This window comes from Idiotropiscis lumnitzeri, chromosome 14 (assembly GCF_059441095.1).
Source record: "Idiotropiscis lumnitzeri isolate Australia: NSW breed Sydney's pygmy pipehorse chromosome 14, RoL_Ilum_1.0, whole genome shotgun sequence".
Classification (NCBI taxonomy): Eukaryota; Metazoa; Chordata; class Actinopteri; order Syngnathiformes; family Syngnathidae; genus Idiotropiscis; species Idiotropiscis lumnitzeri.
Window position 1 is genome coordinate 1,962,139 of NC_142404.1, and position 17,627 is coordinate 1,979,765.

A 17,627-nucleotide genomic window follows, 5' to 3' on the forward strand; every position below is an offset into this window, starting at 1 on the left:
CTTGGTGGTTCCTCTTGGATGTGTTGAAGATCTCCACTCAGCACGATGTGACTCATCTGCAAGCACTGATTCCATGTAGGGCTGAGAGTCTGACTGATCACCTGATGCACATAATAAATAAAGACAAGTACTGTATGCTGACTGCGAACAACATACGTAGCTGCAGAAGATAGTCCTATGTTATTTTATTATTTACATTGGTGGTCTGGCTGTGTGACAAGTATGTGACCCGAGCAAAAGGGTCAGAAAGGCCCGAGTTGTCGGCTGCAATCAACCCGCGAGCTTGATACATGTGGGATCGTAACTGGAACTGATGCTGCTCTGCAAACAGAAACGCATCAACACACACACGCACGCACACCCCCACACACCCCCACACACGCACGCACACCCCCACACGCACACACACACACTCACTCAGACACAAATGAACACTCAAGAGGCAAAACAGGAGCAATACACTATCATGTCATGAAGTAGAGTGAAGATCTCCACCAAGGCCCCAAAACAATAATTTTTATCAACCTCAAATTGTACAACCTGATGCCTGAATGCTCTCAATACGTGTCATATATTACAAAGTATACTGTATCGATCGACTGAGAGAATAAGGACAGTGGAAAAGAAAAACAAATCCTAGAAAAGCCCTTTTTTCCAGAATTACACCAAAATGTAATTTGTTGCCAACATTGTCAACATTTCCACACCGTTTCTCTCTAAATGGACTTTGAAAGTAACAGGAGTCAAAATAAATCTCATCTCATCTGCGATACATCTTATCAAAAAAAAAAATCTAGTTATCAATTCAAGCATGTTCATAATAATATTAGCCTAATTGCATAATTGCTCAACTTTTTACTAAATGACATCACCACGTCAATAAATAACGTACTTGCTAAAGTGTGACTGACGCAATCATAATTTAGATAATTACTTTACAATATTTATTTATGTCACGTCATTATCCACACCGCTTATCCTGTACAGGAGAGGGTGCTGGAGCCTATCCCAGCAGTCTACGAGCGAAAGGTATATCTATAGATAGAGAGATAGATAGATTGTATTTTTGTTCCATAAATAAATAAATTAACACTTATTTTTGCTCCCATTCTCCATGAGCTAAACTCAAAGATCGATGACTTTTCATATGTAGAGAAAAGGCCTATATCGCTCAAATATTGTTCCGAAATCTGTCTCTATGTGTTAATGAGGACGTTGTGGTGGGTCGGGTTTAGGGGGGCTCGGGCGAGATGTTTATTGTTTACATTTCTCTGCCAGTTCCAGCCAGGCACGCCTACGGCTTGAGAGGGCGTCGGCTCCTGCGCACCTGCTGCTCATCAACAGTAATCAACACCAGGATAAGACCCAGCCGCGCCAGGAGCCAGACGCCGGATTATCCCGTTTCCTACGTGGTATTGGCTCATGTCCCTGCACGCTGCAAGTTCGCCCGATCGTCTCGTCGCTCGTTTCCGTCTGACTTCTGTGTCGTCTTGTTCTCCCTCCAGCCGTCCAGTGCCCGTCCGAACCCGAGCTGCCCGTGCCCATCTCCGCGTTCCTGATCAGCGTTCGCCTCGCCTGCTCTCCCCCCACCACCCCACTCGCCTGCCTCTTCCGCGCCGCTCCCGCTGGTTCTCCGCCAGCCCGCCTCCCGCTTCCAGCGCTCGCCGTCTCCCCGCCTGCCAGCCAATCGCCGTTCCCGCGGTCGCTCCCGACCCGCCGCGTCGCTCCACTCCCAGCTCTCCGGTGCCGGCTCCCGATCGTGCTGCTCCCTCACATCCTCATTCAATAAATCCTATTCACATCACCCCGATCGCTCTTGGGTCCTTTTTCCCCAGCTCACGGTTCCCCGAACCGCAACAGAATAATCCGGCCACTCCAATGGACCCAGCGACCCCGGATCCCCTCAAGGAGGTGCTCGCCCGCCAAGAGGAACAGCTTGGGCGCCATGAGAGGATGTTCCAGGAGTTTACGGACTCTTTACAGGCACTCCACCGCCAATTTACGCACCTCTTCACCCAGGTGGGTTCACTCGCTCCCTCCTCCTGCTCCCCCGGGGGTTCGTCCCCGGCTCCCCCCACTTCCGTGACGTCACTCCCGGTCAGCAGGGAACCTCATGTTCCCCCGCCAGAACCCTACTCCGGGGATTTAGGCTCTTGCAGCCAATTCCTGCTTAGCACCTCGCTTGTCTTCGACCTGCAGCCCCTTAGTTATTCCTCCGACCGGGCTAAGATCGCCTACATGGTCAACCTGCTCCGCGGTCGCGCCGCCAAATGGGCTACGGCATTGTGGGAGGCTTCATCGCCGGCAATGTCATCTTACCCCGAATTCTGCCAAGAGCTGCGGCGCGTGTTTGACCACCCCGTAAAAGGACGCGAAGCGTCCCGGAGGTTGCTTCTTCTCCGACAAGGCTCCCGTTCGGCAGCCGAGTTCTCAGTCGATTTTCGCATTCTGGCTCACGAAAGTGGGTGGAACGAGCCCGCTCTCCGTGAGGTCTTCCTTAACGGGCTGACCGACTCCCTCAGGGACGAACTGGCTGTCCGCGACGAGACCTCCTCCATGGAGGAACTAATCGTCCTAGCCATTCACGTCGACAACCGTTTACGGGACCGGCAGGCCGACCGGTCGCGGCGCCCGACCAGGCCAGTCGCACGTCCTGCCGCGCCCTGCGCCGAGGCCAGCCCTCCCGGTCCGGTTAAGCCCCCCGCGGGCCCGGTGGAACCCATGCAGTTGGGGAGGACCCTTCTGGACCCACAGGAGCGTCAGCGCCGCCTGGCCCAGCAGCTGTGCCTTTACTGTGGCAACTCCGGACACTTCCTCGCCACTTGCCCCGCCAAGCCAAAAGATCAGGCTCGTCGTTGACCGAGAGCCCAACGGCGAGCCTTCTCGCATCAGCGACGGGCTCTTCCCCCCGGATGTCGGTTCCTGCACGAATCTTTTGGCGACACCAATCCTTCCCTGTCCCGGTTCTGGTCGACTCGGGAGCCGATGGGAGTTTCCTGGATCTTGCCTTGGCGCGGCAATTAGGAGTCTCCATCGAACCTCTCGCTTCCTCCCGGCGGGTGGTGGCGCTGGATGGACACCTGATCGCCCAGGTCTCCCAGCAGACCACCCCCCTGACCCTCATCGTGTCCGGCAACCACCGAGAGTCCAACCAGCTCTTCATCATTAACTCACCCCAGGTTCCCTTGGTGCTGGGGTTCCCGTGGCTCCAAACACACAACCCGGCCATAGACTGGAGGAGGTGTTCCATCACCGGATGGAGCGAATTCTGCCACTCTCATTGCTTGCGTTCCGCGGACCCGGCTCCTTCATCTCCGTCTCCCGCTCCTACCCCTCCCGACGTCTCTTCCGTGCCCTCCGACTACCACGACCTCGCCCAGGTTTTCAGCAAGGACCTCGCCCGTACCCTTCCTCCCCATCGACCCTACGACTGCGCCATCGACCTTCTCCCTGGGGCCCCTCTTCCCAACAATATGTACAATATCTCCAGACCGGAGAAGGAGGCTATGGAGACCTATATCCGTGACTCGCTGGCCGCCGGGCTTATTCAGCCCTCCTCATCCCCCCTGAGAGCTGGGTTCTTCTTCGTAAAGAAGAAGGACTCCTCGCTTCGCCCCTGCATAGACTTCAAGCCCCTCAACCAAATAACCATAAAAAATAAGACCTCACTTCCCCTCATCGACCCCTCCTTCGAGCCCCTATGCGAGGCCCAGATCTTTTCCAAGCTGGACCTCCGCAACGCCTACCACCTGGTACGTATCCGAGAGGGCGATGAGTGGAAGACGGCGTTCAACACTCCCCTGGGGCACTTTGAGTACCTTGTTATGCCTTTCGGGCTCACCAACGCACCAGCAGTTTTCCAAGCCCTGATGACAGATGTGTTTCGCGACATGCTGAATCGTTTTGTGTTCATTTACCTGGATGACATCCTCATTTTTTCCCGCTCTCTCCCAGATCACCGCCGACACGTCCGTCTAGTTCTCCAGCGCCTCCTAGAGAACCGCCTGTTTGTAAAACCCGAGAAGTGCGAGTTCCATGTTCCTTCGGTGCACTTCCTGGGGTACATCATCGCCCAGGGACAACTCCAGCCTGACCCCGCCAAGATCCAAGCGGTGGTAGATTGGCCCACGCCCGCCACCCGCAAGGAGCTGCAGCGTTTTCTGGGGTTTGCCAATTTTTACCGCCGCTTTATCCGTAATTACAGCAAAGTGGCCAGTCCTCTCACCGCGCTCACCTCCACGTCCACCCCGTTCCAATGGACTCCGGCGGCGTCTCACGCTTTCGCCCTTCTCAAGGAGGCCTTCACCAGTGCTCCGGTGCTCAAACACCCCGATCCCTCCCAGCAGTTCATCATCGAGGTGGACGCTTCCGACACCGGAGCAGGAGCCGTCCTCTCCCAACGGGATCCCGTTTCCCAGAAGGTTCACCCCTGTGCCTTCTTTTCCAGGCGCCTGTCTACGGCCGAGAGAAACTACGACGTCGGGAATCGCGAACTGCTGGCGGTGGTGTGGGCTCTCCAAGAGTGGCGACACTGGTTAGAGGGCACCACGATCCCCTTCCTTGTGTGGACAGATCACAAGAACCTGGCCTACCTGCAGTCCGCCAAAAGGTTGAACCCTCGCCAGGCTCGTTGGTCCCTTTTTCTAAGCCGTTTCAATTTCACCCTCTCGTTCCGACCCGGTTCCAACAACGGCAAGGCCGATGCTCTCTCCCGCCTGTTCGCGCCTCCCGCCAGCCCTGAGACGCCCGAACCCATCCTGCCCGCCTCCTCCCTCCTGGGTGCGGCCGCCTGGGAGATAGAGCAGACCGTGAGGGACGCCCAGCAGCAGCAACCCGACCCTCGGCCTGACCCCTCCGACCGCCTGTACGTACCCGACGCCGTGCGGTCTCAGGTTCTCCAATGGGGGCACTCGTCCTCACTCACCTGCCATCCGGGCGTTACCCGCACCCTCCGGTTCCTACAACAGCATTTCTGGTGGCCCAGCATGGCCAAAGACACCCGCGAATTTGTGTTGGCTTGCTCGGTCTGTGCCCGAGGTAAGGCCTCTCACTCGGCTCCGACCGGCCTCCTCCGTCCCCTGCCCATCCCGAGCCGTCCATGGTCCCACATCGCTGTGGACTTTGTCACCGGGCTTCCCCCCTCCAACGGGCACACCGTCATCCTAACAATCATCGACCGTTTCTCCAAGTGCGTACACTACCTTCCCCTTCCCAAATTGCCCTCCGCCTTGGAGACGGCCAAACTTCTTACCCAGCACGTTTTTCGACTCCATGGTATCCCAGTAGACATCGTCTCCGACCGTGCTCCCCAGTTCTCGTCACAAGTCTGGCGAGAGTTCTGCAAGGCGGTGGGTGCCACGGCTAGCCTCTCCTCCGGCTACCACCCACAGACAAACGGGCAGACCGAGCGAGCTAACCAAGACCTGGAGGCGGCGTTGCGGTGCGTGGTGGCCCGTAACCCCGGGTCATGGAGCGAGGCCTTGCCCTGGATAGAGTACGCCCACAACTCCCTCTCCTGCGCCGCTACAGGTATGTCCCCATTCATGGCCTGTCTTGGTTACCAACCCCCTCTGTTCAGAGAACAGGAGCACGCCGTGGCTGTCCCCTCCGTCTTCGCTCACTCGTGCGGCGCAGAGGAACAAGCGCTTGGCCGACCGCCATCGGTCTCCGGCCCCAGACTACAGCCCCGGCCAGATGGTTTGGCTCTCGTCCCGCGACCTTCCGCTGCAGACCGAATCACGTAAGCTGTCGCCTCGGTTCATCGGTCCCTTCCCCATCGATAAGATTATCAACCCGTGCTCCGTCAGGCCCAAGCTTCCCGACTCCCTGAAAATCCATCCCACTTTTCACGTCCGACCATCTCCCCTCCACCCCCCCTGATTATCGACGATCACCCGGCATTTACGGTCTCCAAGGTGCTGGATGTGAGGCGCCGAGGGAGGGGGTTCCAGTATTTGGTGGACTGGGAGGGTTATGGCCCAGAAGAGCGCTCCTGGATCCCTCGCAAGCTCTTCCTGAGTGATTCCCCGATCCGGGACTTCTATGCCTTACACCCGGATAGACCGGGTAGGACGCCAGGAGGCGTCCGTTGAGGGGGGGGTACTGTGGTGGGTCGGGTTTAGGGGGGCTCGGGCGAGATGTTTATTGTTTACAGTTCTCTGCCAGTTCCAGCCAGGCACGCCTACGGCTTGAGAGGGCGTCGGCTCCTGCGCACCTGCTGCTCATCAACAGTAATCAACACCAGGATAAGACCCAGCCGCGCCAGGAGCCAGACGCCGGATTATCCCGTTTCCTACGTGGTATTGGCTCATGTCCCTGCACGCTGCAAGTTCGCCCGATCGTCTCGTCGCTCGTTTCCGTCTGACTTCTGTGTCGTCTTGTTCTCCCTCCAGCCGTCCAGTGCCCGTCCGAACCCGAGCTGCCCGTGCCCATCTCCGCGTTCCTGATCAGCGTTCGCCTCGCCTGCTCTCCCCCCACCACGCCACTCGCCTGCCTCTTCCGCGCCGCTCCCGCTGCTTCTCCGCCAGCCCGCCTCCCGCTTCCAGCGCTCGCCGTCTCCCCGCCTGCCAGCCAATCGCCGTTCCCGCGGTCGCTCCCGACCCGCCGCGTCGCTCCACTCCCAGCTCTCCGGTGCCGGCTCCCGATCGTGCTGCTCCCTCACATCCTCATTCAATAAATCCTATTCACATCACCCCGATCGCTCTTGGGTCCTTTTTCCCCAGCTCACGGTTCCCCGAACCGCAACAGATGTCTTTAAAAGGGAAGTCAACCCAAAATATTTCTGAACAAGAATATGTTCTAAACAGTCCCATTATTCTAAACACGTCATTCTGATTAATATTGTGTTTGTGGAATCTGAGTTAAGCAGCAAAATCGACCCGTTTTAGCCATCTCGGGTATTTTGTCACTTTCTGTCAACTGAAAATGGCATCATAGTTGCTCAGGGGCCCAGATAAAAGCCAATCATGGCTCAGCTTCAGAAAACAGGCGAGCTCACACTGCGGAAGTATAGATGAAGCAGTTTTATGAATCTTTTACACACATTAGTCACATTTATTGATATATCCATCCATCCATCCTTTATCTGAACCGATTCTCCTCACAAGGGTTTCGGGGTGCCGAAACCTATCCAGCTGTCTTCAGGAAGTAGGGTCCACTCTGGACTAATCCAGGCATTTATATATCTCTTAATTACAAATGAAGACATCTCCTGAAAATTTTAGGTGTCATAGTTAGAGGCCTCTGTTTGACATGTACTACACCAATCAGAATGAGCAAACAAGTTTTATTTGATTTTGGGTGAATATGTTGTCAATTTATGACTATTATCGTGACTTAAAAGCCTTTATTTCTCAATAATGAGAGATATTAACACATTTTGAGCTTTAAAAAGTAGAGGTCTACCATTTACAGCTGAATTCAAAATGAAAAAAAATAAATATATATATTTATATATATATATAGATAGAGAGAGAGAGATAGATAGATAGATAGATAGATACATACATATACATCAAGCCTTTTTTTCTCTATATATTGAATAGACGTCTCTACTGTGCACCCCCAGCGTGTGTCCACCTTAAAAAAAAACAATGTAATAATTAAAAGAATCCATAATACCCTCTCACCTGTACAAGTCAGGTGAGTTGGGGGGCTGTTGGCATCAACGCCCCCAGCAATATCACTGAAGCCTTCAGGCAAGTTATCCAGCATGTGAACAGAGTCCACGTCGGATCCGAACCACAAATACACATCCACTTTGGCCTGCACAGAAAAGCCTGTCACACGCTTCCCCGGCGGCTGAAAACATACACACAGACATGCACACGTCATTATTTTTTGCCAAGACTGTTTCATGTAGCGTGCAAGTTTTCTACCTTGAGGAAGAGTGTTACTATCTTTCCACAGTGGACTCCTCGGGCCTCCCAATCGCTGCAGAAGATGACATCTCTGGCTGGGAGCCGAGTGTATGCCACGCGCTTGTTGTTGCTCAACAGCCACACAAAGATGTCTGGCACTGTATGTTGAGGCTGCATGTCACAGGTATGTTATTAAAACACCTGTTAATTGTTTTCAATTGAGAACAATGTATTCTGTACCTCATCCACCAGAAAGCGTAGTTTCTGTGTGAGTTTTGTTGCATCCTGGAGCGCTTCTTTCATGCCATCTGACTTCCTCTTCCTCTCTAGCAGAGACTGTCCATCTCCGATCATACTTTCCTGCAACATGCATGTAGAAAAGACCTCAGGCAAATACCTCAGCCAGTTCAGAGAGAGCTTACATCTATGCATGTCTTTTTCTTTATTGGGAGGGCGATGGGCATTTACTCTTGTTATGAAAGTGGGTGGTAAGAAAGTGTGAAATGAAAAGTAAGAATACACATTGCAAGTTATGTGAAGTGAGTGGCATTCCCATAAGTGTTGTGAAGTTATCAAAAACAATAATTGATCACTGTTTTTTTATGTTTTATCCTGGCCATCTTTTTACATGCGTGACATCTCCAAATATTTAAAAAAAATCTTTGCCATTAGTTGGTTGAGTGTTTTTGGTCTTTACTTCTTACTGTTAATTTGTGATCATTTATCATTGAAGTTTTCACCCGCAATATATATATATATATATATATATATATATATATATACACTGTATTTTCACGGCCAGAAGACGTGCCGTATCAAAAGACGCAGCGTCAGTTGTGGTTGTGGGTGCTATCTCTGTATTTAACACATACACTGGGCGCGCCGTACTGCAAGACACATGCTAACTGGCACATGCTAGCTCTCATTCAGAGCCAGGCATCTTTGCCAGAAGCAGCTTTACAGATGTTATAAGAACTCTCATGACAACATAGCAAATCAGCAACGTCACCATTCAACACACTCCTTAGAGTCACGGTTTTAAATCAAAACCAAAACTTTCACTGAACAGCATACAAAGCAAACAATGAAACAAAGAAATAACAACACAAAACATTCATATCCCAAAAAGAAATAAAAACAACACAAAAAGATTACTGCAATGGATTCTGGGAGCCAATCAGCCTCTGTCAATCAGACGGCTGTTTTGAGAGATGTGAGTGGTGTGCTTTGGGCAGTGTGTTTTTTTTTTTTTTTGCAGAGACTGTTGTCAAAAACTGTGATGTTTCTTGCTTGCAATAACATGAATGATAAAACAGACTACGACATCGTGGACAGCTGTCCTTTTGTCCAGCTTTCTTACGTACATATATACTGGTCTGTTCTAACTGACTGTCACAAAATCTTCTTTTCCTTTTGGCATTTCCCTTCAGGGGTCGCCACAGCGAATCATTTGCCTCCATTTAACCCTGTCCTCTGCATCTTCTGCTCTCACCCCATCTACTTTCATGTCCTCTTAAGTACATCCATAAACTCTTAGCTCGTCCTCTAGACCTCTTGCCTGGCACTTGGAAACTCAGCACCCTTCTGTCAATATATCTCTTCTTTGGACATGTCCAAACCTTCTCAGTCTGGCCTCTCTGACTTTATCTCCAAAGCCCCTAACATGCGCTGTCCCTCTGATGTACTCATTACTGATCATTTTGGTCACTCCCAAAGAGAACCTCAGCATCTTCCTCTCTGCCACGTCGAGCTCTGCCTCCTGTCGTTTCTTCAGTGGCACTGTCTCCAGTTCTATAAATCTTTCCTTTCATTTTAGCTGAAACTCTTCTATCGCACATGACATCTGACACTTTTCTCCACCCGTTCCAGCCAGCCTGCACACGCCTCTTCACTTCTTTTCCACACTGGCCATTGCTCTGGACTGTTAACCCCAGATACTTACCATATTTTTACAGCCATAAGATGCGCTGTATCAAAGGCCGCAACACCAGTTGAGGGTGCTATTTCCGTATTTAATACTCATAATGGGCGCGCCGGACTACGAGGCGCAACCTAGCTCGCTCAAGCTTGCTCGCGCGCATGCTAGCTCGCGCATGCTAGCTTGCCAGTACTCACGCGAATAAGGGATCACTGCCAGAGGCATCACCTCAGACCAATGAAAGATGTCATAGCAACACGTCTAATCGACAATGTCAGAGGAGGGACATCTGTGACGTTTCTTGCTTGCAATAACATGAATGATAGGACAGACTACGACATTGTGGACAGCTGCCCTTTTGTTCAGGTTTCTCCTACATCATCACTGTAAGATCACTCTTTTTCTTGGGTCCCTCTCATTTACACACAGTTACTCTGTCTTGTTACGGCAATCGACTTCACCCTCCTTTCCAGGGCAAACCTGCATGCCCCCAGCTTCTCCTCCAACTGTTGCCTGCTCTCACTACAGATAACAATGTCATCTGCAATCATCATGGTCTATGGAGCTTCCTGTCTAACCTCGTCTGTCATCCGGTCCATTACCATAGCGAACAAGAAGGGACTCAAAGCTGACCCCTGATGTAGTTCCACCTCAACCTTGAACTCCTCCGTCACACCAACAGCACACCTCAGCACTGTTTTACAGTCCTCATACATGTCCTGCACCACTTAAACATACTACTCTGCTACTCCAGACTTCCTCATACAGAACCACAGTTCCTCTCTGGGCACTCCGTCATAAGCTTTCTCCAGATCTACAAAGACACAATGCAGTGCCTTCTGGCCTTCTCTGTACTTCTCTATCAAAGCAAATATTGCATCTGTTGTACTCTTTTTTTGTCATAAAACCATACTGCTGCGCACAGATGTTCACCTCTGCCCTCAGTCTCTTCCACCAATCTTTCCCATAGCTTCATTGTGTGACTCATCAGCTTTATTCCTCTGTAGTTGCCACTTGGGCTGCACGATGTGCGGTTTGAATATCGCGATTGAGATGTGCGCATGCGCAATTGTCACATCGTAGGACGTGCGATGTTTTTGTCTTTTTTTTTTTTCTTAGAGCACGCAAAATTTATTTCGCTTCATAGAAACAGCAAGCTATTGTATGCTCTATTAAGCCTGTCTCGATCACTCCTTCCCTCCTGCCAGTCACTGGCCACTCCCCCAGCCCCTCCACTCTGTGCGCTCTGAAAACACAAACAGGCGACATGGAAGAGACGACGGCAGCAGTAGTTAGTACCCAAAAGAAAGTCAACATCCGAAATTTTGAATTATTTCGGCCATAAAAAGGAATACAGTGAAACCCCGGTTGTCGCGGTTAATGGGGACCGAGAGCACCCGCGAAAACTGAAAATCCGCGAAGTAGCGGCGCCCCTTCAAAAATGCTTAAAAAAACCTATACAGGTATACAGTATACCCCCCTGTATACAGTACACCATATAGAATATGGGTAGAGAGAGAGAGAGAGAGAGAGAGAGAGAGAAATTAATGTTATAACAAAAAAAAACAAATTATTATTAAAACTTATTATTTTTTATTCCCCAGCCATTATTTTTGTATTTATTCAATTACTTCTTTTTGTATTTATTTAATTACTTCGACTTTTACCTGCTGGTACGCCGTCCGGTGTGCCCTGTGAAATGAAAGGTGGCATTCTTCATTTATTTATTTATTCATTTATTCATTCATAACTGACAGCCTCGCGCTCTGCTCGTGCCCGGACGGAAGAGGTGCTCCTCTTCGGCTTAATTGTCACGCACGCCGGACCTGCTCCCCCGAAGCGTGTCTCCGTACGGTTGAACTCGGTTTCATTTCGCCCCGCTCGTGCCCCGGGCGGAAGGTGCTCCTCTTCGGCGTAATTGCCACACACGCCGGCCGGCCTCCTCCGCAGCTCTCGTACGGTCCCGAACGGAGGGAAATGTCGCCCCGCTCGTGCCCGGGCGGAAGGTGCTCCTCTTCGGCTTACCTGCCACGCACGCTGGCCGGAGCTCTCGTACGGTCCCGAACGGAGCGAAATGTCGCACCGCTCGTGCCCGGGCGGAAGGTGCTCCTCTTCGGCTTAACTGCCACGCACGCCGGCCGGAGCTCTGGTATGGTCCGAACCGCGCGAAACGTCGCCCCTGATCGTGCCCGGGGGAACGTGCTCTTCTTCGTCCACTCTCCTCTTCGCCCACGCTCTTCTTCGGCGCACGCCGGCCGTCTAACCGCTCCAGCGCCCCGTCGTGCCGATCGGCGAAACTACAATGCCCCCGCGGAGCGGAGCGAATGGAGAGCCCCGATCGATCGTGCCCGGGCAAAAAAGTTTTTAATTTTTGAATATTTTTTAGACCCGCGAAGCACTGAACCCGCGAAAGGTGAACCGCGAAGTAGCGGGGTTTCACTGTATACAACACACAAAAAAACCCTCTGCAGACAGTACCTCGCCGTTGTTGCTGCAACACGAGGTAATACAACAAACCTTTTCGACCATTTGAATCGCTATTACAAGCCCCTTTATAACCAGTTCAGACTCATTAGTGGGACCCGATGTAAAACCATCTTCTCGAAAAAACAATGACAGACGCCTTTATTATAACACCTTTTGATAAGAAGTCCAAACAGCACGACAAATCACGAATGGAAGAACTTTTCACGGGGCGAAAGTGAAAGTGAAACAACTCCGTCACGAAAGAGAGGTTTAAAAAAAATGATCCGCATGCTAGACAAAAGGTATAAAATGCCGTGGCGCACATATTTCTATCAAGTGGCCATCCCAGGGCTGTATAATAAACAAAGCAAAGTCTTCTCAAACAGAGATATTTGAGTCATCTCGTGAAAAATGTTCTAGTTTTAATATTGCAATGTACATCGCAGCCTCCCCAAAAATCGCAATGTCATTTTCTTTCCAATATCGTGCAGCCCTAGTTGCCACAACTCTGCACATCTCCCTTGTTCTTAAAAATGGGCACAAGTACACTATTCCTCCATTCCTCTGTCATCTTCTCACTGTCTAAGATCCTGTTGAACAACCCAATCACAAATTCTACTGCTACCTCTCCGAGACACGTCCATACCTCCACAGGTATATCATCAGGGCCGAGTGCCTTTCCGCTCTTCATCCTCTTCAATGCTCTTCTTACTTCATCCTTCCTGATCTTTGCTACGTCCTGGTACAGAGCAGTCCCCTCTTCATCTCTTTGTTCTTTTTCATTTTCCTCATTCATCAACTCTTCAAAGTACTCTTTCCATCTTCCAATCACACTACTGGCATCTGTCACCACTCTTACATCACTATGCTTTCTTACCCTAACCTGCTGCATGTCCTTCCCATCTCTGTCTCTCTGCCTTGCCAACCTGTATAGATCGGTCTCTCCCACCTTACTGTCCAATCTTGCATCCAAGTCATCGTAAGCCCCTTGTTTGGCCTTTGCCACTTCTACTTTCACCTTCCGCTGCATGTCCCTGTATTGATGTCTACTTTCTTCTGTCCTCTCACTGTCCCACTTATTCTGAGCTAACCTTTTTCTCTGGATACATTTCTGCACCTCCTCATTCCACCACCAAGTCTCCTTATCTCCTTTCCTTCCAGATGACAGACCAAGGACTTTTCTACCTGTCTCCCTGATCACATTTGCTGTAGTTGTCCAGTCATTTGGAAGCTCCTCCTGACCATCAAGAGCCCGTCTCAACTCCTTCCTGAAGGTCATACAACACTCTTCCCCTTTCAACTCCCACCATTTCGTCCTCTGCTCTGCCTTTTTCCTCTTTGTCATTTGTCCACCAGAGTCATCCTATAAAATACCATCCTATGCTGTCTGGCTACATACTCACCTACCACTACTTTGCAGTCACTGATCACCTTCAAATTACACCGTCTACACAAGGTGTAGTCTACCTGTGTACTCCTACCTCCACTCTTGTAGGTCACCCTATGTGTCTGCCTCTTTTGGAAGAAAGTATTCACAACAGCCATTTCCTTCCTTTTTGCAGTCAACCACGATCTGTCCTTCTGCGTTCCTCTCCTGGATCCCAAACCTGCCAATCACCTCCTCATCACCACTGTTTCCTGCCCCAACATGTCCATTGAAGTCTGCTCCAATGACAACTCTCTCATTTCTAGGGATGCGCTCAATCATTTCATCAAGGTCCAACCAAAGGTTCTCCTTCTCCTCCAGCTCACAACCTACCTATGGCGCATACCCACTAACAACTTTGAACATCACACTTTGGATTCCTTGCTTCCGGCTCATCATTCTATCTGAAACTCTTTTTACTTCCAGGACATTCCTAACATCTCCTATTTCACAATAACCCCTACTCCATTTCTCTTCCTATCTATACAATGATAGAACAACTTGAACCCTGCTCCTAAACTTCTAGCTTTGCTCCCTTTCCACATGGTCTCCTGAATCAATAGTATGTCCACGTTCCTCCTCCGCATCATGTCAACCAGCTCTCTACATTTCCCCATCATCGTCGCCACATTTTCAAGAATTGATTTTTTTGTTTTTATGCAAATACTGTTTTTTTTTTAATTGAAAAAAAACAAAGCATTGGATTCGACTCACACAAACAAAGTCACACCAAACAGCATCTCAACAGCCTTTCTAAGGGATCAAATTGGAGTAATATAATAAAAATAAAATGCCAACAAAGTGCAAATAAAATGGGTCAAAATAATGGGCTGTCACACCGAGGCCGTTGTGGTTACTGAGAGAAGTCCACTATTCACCGGTGAGCGCGACTGCTTCCGCCTTCTCCCTTCCTGCAAGTCTTGAATGCGGGTTGCAATGGTGTATCTCGAGGACAATTCGTAAGTGCAGTCGTTGGACGCAATGCGAATTATTTCAGCCAGACCTTCGTCCTCCACGATGCTGACACGCAGTGGCCACCCACTTAGCTATGGCTTCGGCGAGTCTCTTTTTAGTTGATTCATCCATTGATTTCTGTCGCAAATTATCCATGGATGCCTGGGTTTGACAAGGGGCTCGAGAATTTGCATCAACGATATTTTAAACAGGACGTGCTGCGATGGTAGTTCAATGCACGATGGCAATACACACAAATTACTTTGCGCTTATCAATGACACCTTTAGGTAACTTTAAAAAAAAACAAAAAAAACTTTGGAATTGAATTTGCGTCATTTTTACCACTCGCCATGATGCTTTTAGTTCTATAAACCGGCGAAAACTCCACACAACAAAACCATGCAGTCGTGTCCTAAATTCTGCATGCTTGATAAATTTTTTCCGGTCTTGCAAGATCTGATAATGTGTTGGAGTTTTTCCAGCGTCAGCGCTTTGTCATCGTACTGCATTGTTTATTAGGCCAAGATGAGTCTTAATTGCTCGTTAAAAAAATTGACGGCGTTAAAAGGCGGTTGGATGAATCCCATTAATAACGCGTTTTTCTGACACCTCTAATATATATGTAAGAAGGGGGTCGGGGGGAGTATGTATGAGACTATGTAACAAATGAAATGTATATATAACTAATTAGAAGATATTTATCAACAAGTGCAATAACTCACTAATATATTCAGGTTCAACTCAAGGAGCAAGCGAAGGTTAATATGAAACGGTGAACACAGAAATGTAATTTCTTCACAAAATACAAAAAACAAAGTGACAATCTTTGTCAAAGAAATTACAAAATGAAAACGGAAATTGTCCCTTCATCGCGCATCGCTGCTCGAGACTCATGTAAATGTCCTTTCGTTAGTTCAGTTTGTGTGTGTGTGAGGGGGGGGGGGCGTGTGGGTGTGTGTGTGTGTGTGTGTGTTCTACCCGGGTAGAATGTATGTGTGTATGTAAGTGTATATAGCTGTGCAGTCTGGTCCAGGTGTCAAGCTCCAGAAAGATGAAGATTTAAGATGGTCTAAATCCTGTCTTGCATCAGACAGGGACCTTGGGTGCGATCAACGCGGTTTCAGGATGTAGATCCAGCACTAAAAAAAAAACAATCGGAGTAAATCACAACAAGCGAAAGAAATCCTCCGGTCAGAGAAATCCGGAACCCTCCCTCAACGCCGTCTCATTGAATGGACTCAAAAAATACGAAATATATCAGTATTCTTTGCTAAAATATCCTCAGCTCCTCTTAAGGCTGCATAGTGATACAGTTCGAATCGTCCTTTTTCTAACTGCGTAACAATCAGCATGCAACGTCCATATTGCCGTATTGCCTGGATAACGGGGACATAAAGTGCCATCTAGTGACTACTTTAAAGCACTACAAAACAGTTCTCAAGGATTTCCAAGGGTTTTGTATGACAACCTATTAGGCTCTTTCTAGGTCTGGTTGGCCATCTGGCCTCTGATAGTGCTTCATCCTGAGTAGAAAGAGGATTTGTCAATACATTCTCCACTGCAACAGTTTCACCAGTCTTCTCTCGTTACTTTCTCTGTCTGGCTGGTCAGTCCTGGTTTTTCAATTTCTGTTCTATCTGATTCACTGCACACTGCCTGACCTTCATTCACAGGTACATGAGCAGGTAAGTTTGTTTTGGGAGTTGAGGTATCCATCCATACATCATCTGCCGCTTATCCGGGGTCGGGTCGCGGAGGCAGCAGCTTCAGCAGGGAAGCCCAGACTTCCCGTTCCCCAGCCACATCTTCCAGCTCTGCCGGAGGGATGCCCAGGCGTTCCCAGGCCAGCCGGGAGACATAGTCTCTCCAGCGTGTCCTGGGTCGTCCTCTGGGCATCCCGCCGGTGGGACATGCCCGGACACCTCACCAGGGAGGCGTCCAGGAGGCATCCTACTCAGATGCCCGAGCCACCTGCTCTGGCTCCTCTCTACGTGGAGGAGCAGCGGCTCGACATAGAGTCCCTCCCGGATGGCCAAGCTTCTCATCCTATTTCTTTGGGAGAGCCCAGACACCCTCATTTCAGCCGCTTGTATCCGAGATCTTGTTCTTTCGGTCACGACCCACAGCTCATGACCATAGGTGAGGGTAGGAACGTAGATCGACCGGTAAATTGAGAGCTTCGCCTTTTGGCACAGCTCCCTCTTCACCACGACAGCCCGATACAGCATCTGCATCACAGCGGACGCTGCACCGATGCGCCTGTCGATCTCTCGCTCTATCCTCTCCTCACTCGTAAACAAGACCCCAAGATACTTAAACTCCTCCACTTGGGGCAGGATGTCCTCCCCGACCTGGAGAGGGCACTCCACCCTTTTCCGACTGAGAACCATGGTCTCAGATTTGGAGGTGCTAATTTTCATCCCAACCGCTTCACACTCGGCTGCGAACCACTCCAGTCAGAGTTGGAGATCATGGCTACGCCCGAGTTTTTGCTTGGGCAACCACCGAAGCCGTATTCCGCTTGGGCAGTCGGTACTTGTCAGCTGCCTCCGGAGTCTCCGATGACACGACTACAAAGTTGATCATCGAACTGCGGCCTAGGGTGTCCTCGTGTCAAGTGCACATATGGACACCCTTATGTTTGAACATGGTGTTCGTTATTGACAATCCATGTCAAGCACAAAAGTCCAGTAACAGAACACCGCTCGGGGTCAATTTGGGGGAGCCATTCCTCCCAATCATGCCCTTCCAGGTCTCACTGTCATTACCCACATGAGCATTGAAGTCCCCCAGCAGAACGAGGGAGTCTCCAGGGGGAACGCTCTCCAGCACACCCTCCAAAGACTCCAAAAAGGGTGGGTACTCTGAACTGCTGTTTGGTGCATAAGCACAAACAACAGTCAGTACCCGTCCCCCCACCTTGAGGCGGAGGGAGGCTACCCTCTCGTCCACCGGGGTGAACCCCAATGTACAGGCGCCAAGCCGGGGGGCAATAAGTATGCC

At 50.1% G+C, this 17,627-nt stretch overlaps 2 protein-coding genes across 2 annotated transcripts in view; both read right to left on the reverse strand.

The window, feature by feature from the left end:
- Window positions 1-17,627, reverse strand: part of fer1l6 (fer-1 like family member 6) — a 79,071-nt gene that overhangs the window by 25,175 nt on the left and 36,269 nt on the right. Inside the window, exons 19-23 of the mRNA XM_088315113.1 lie at window positions 8,100-8,219; window positions 7,878-8,030; window positions 7,629-7,800; window positions 197-321; window positions 1-101 (exon numbers count right to left, since the gene is read on the reverse strand). The exon at window positions 1-101 is cut by the window's left edge and continues 34 nt beyond it. Of these exons, the coding sequence (XP_088171239.1) occupies window positions 1-101; window positions 197-321; window positions 7,629-7,800; window positions 7,878-8,030; window positions 8,100-8,219 (671 nt within the window). The remainder of the gene's footprint in view (window positions 102-196; window positions 322-7,628; window positions 7,801-7,877; window positions 8,031-8,099; window positions 8,220-17,627) is intronic.
- LOC148323122 (uncharacterized) lies at window positions 12,416-13,793 on the reverse strand. The gene has a single exon (XM_088315112.1). It carries the CDS (start codon window positions 13,586-13,588, stop codon window positions 12,737-12,739), a length of 852 nt encoding a protein of 283 aa, XP_088171238.1. The 5' UTR covers window positions 13,589-13,793; the 3' UTR covers window positions 12,416-12,736.

What these genes read in the sequence shown, in the direction of transcription:
- LOC148323122 (XM_088315112.1), bottom strand. Translation starts at nt 13,588, where the DNA reads ATGACAAAGAGGAAAAAGGCAGAGCAGAGGACGAAATGGTGGGAGTTG.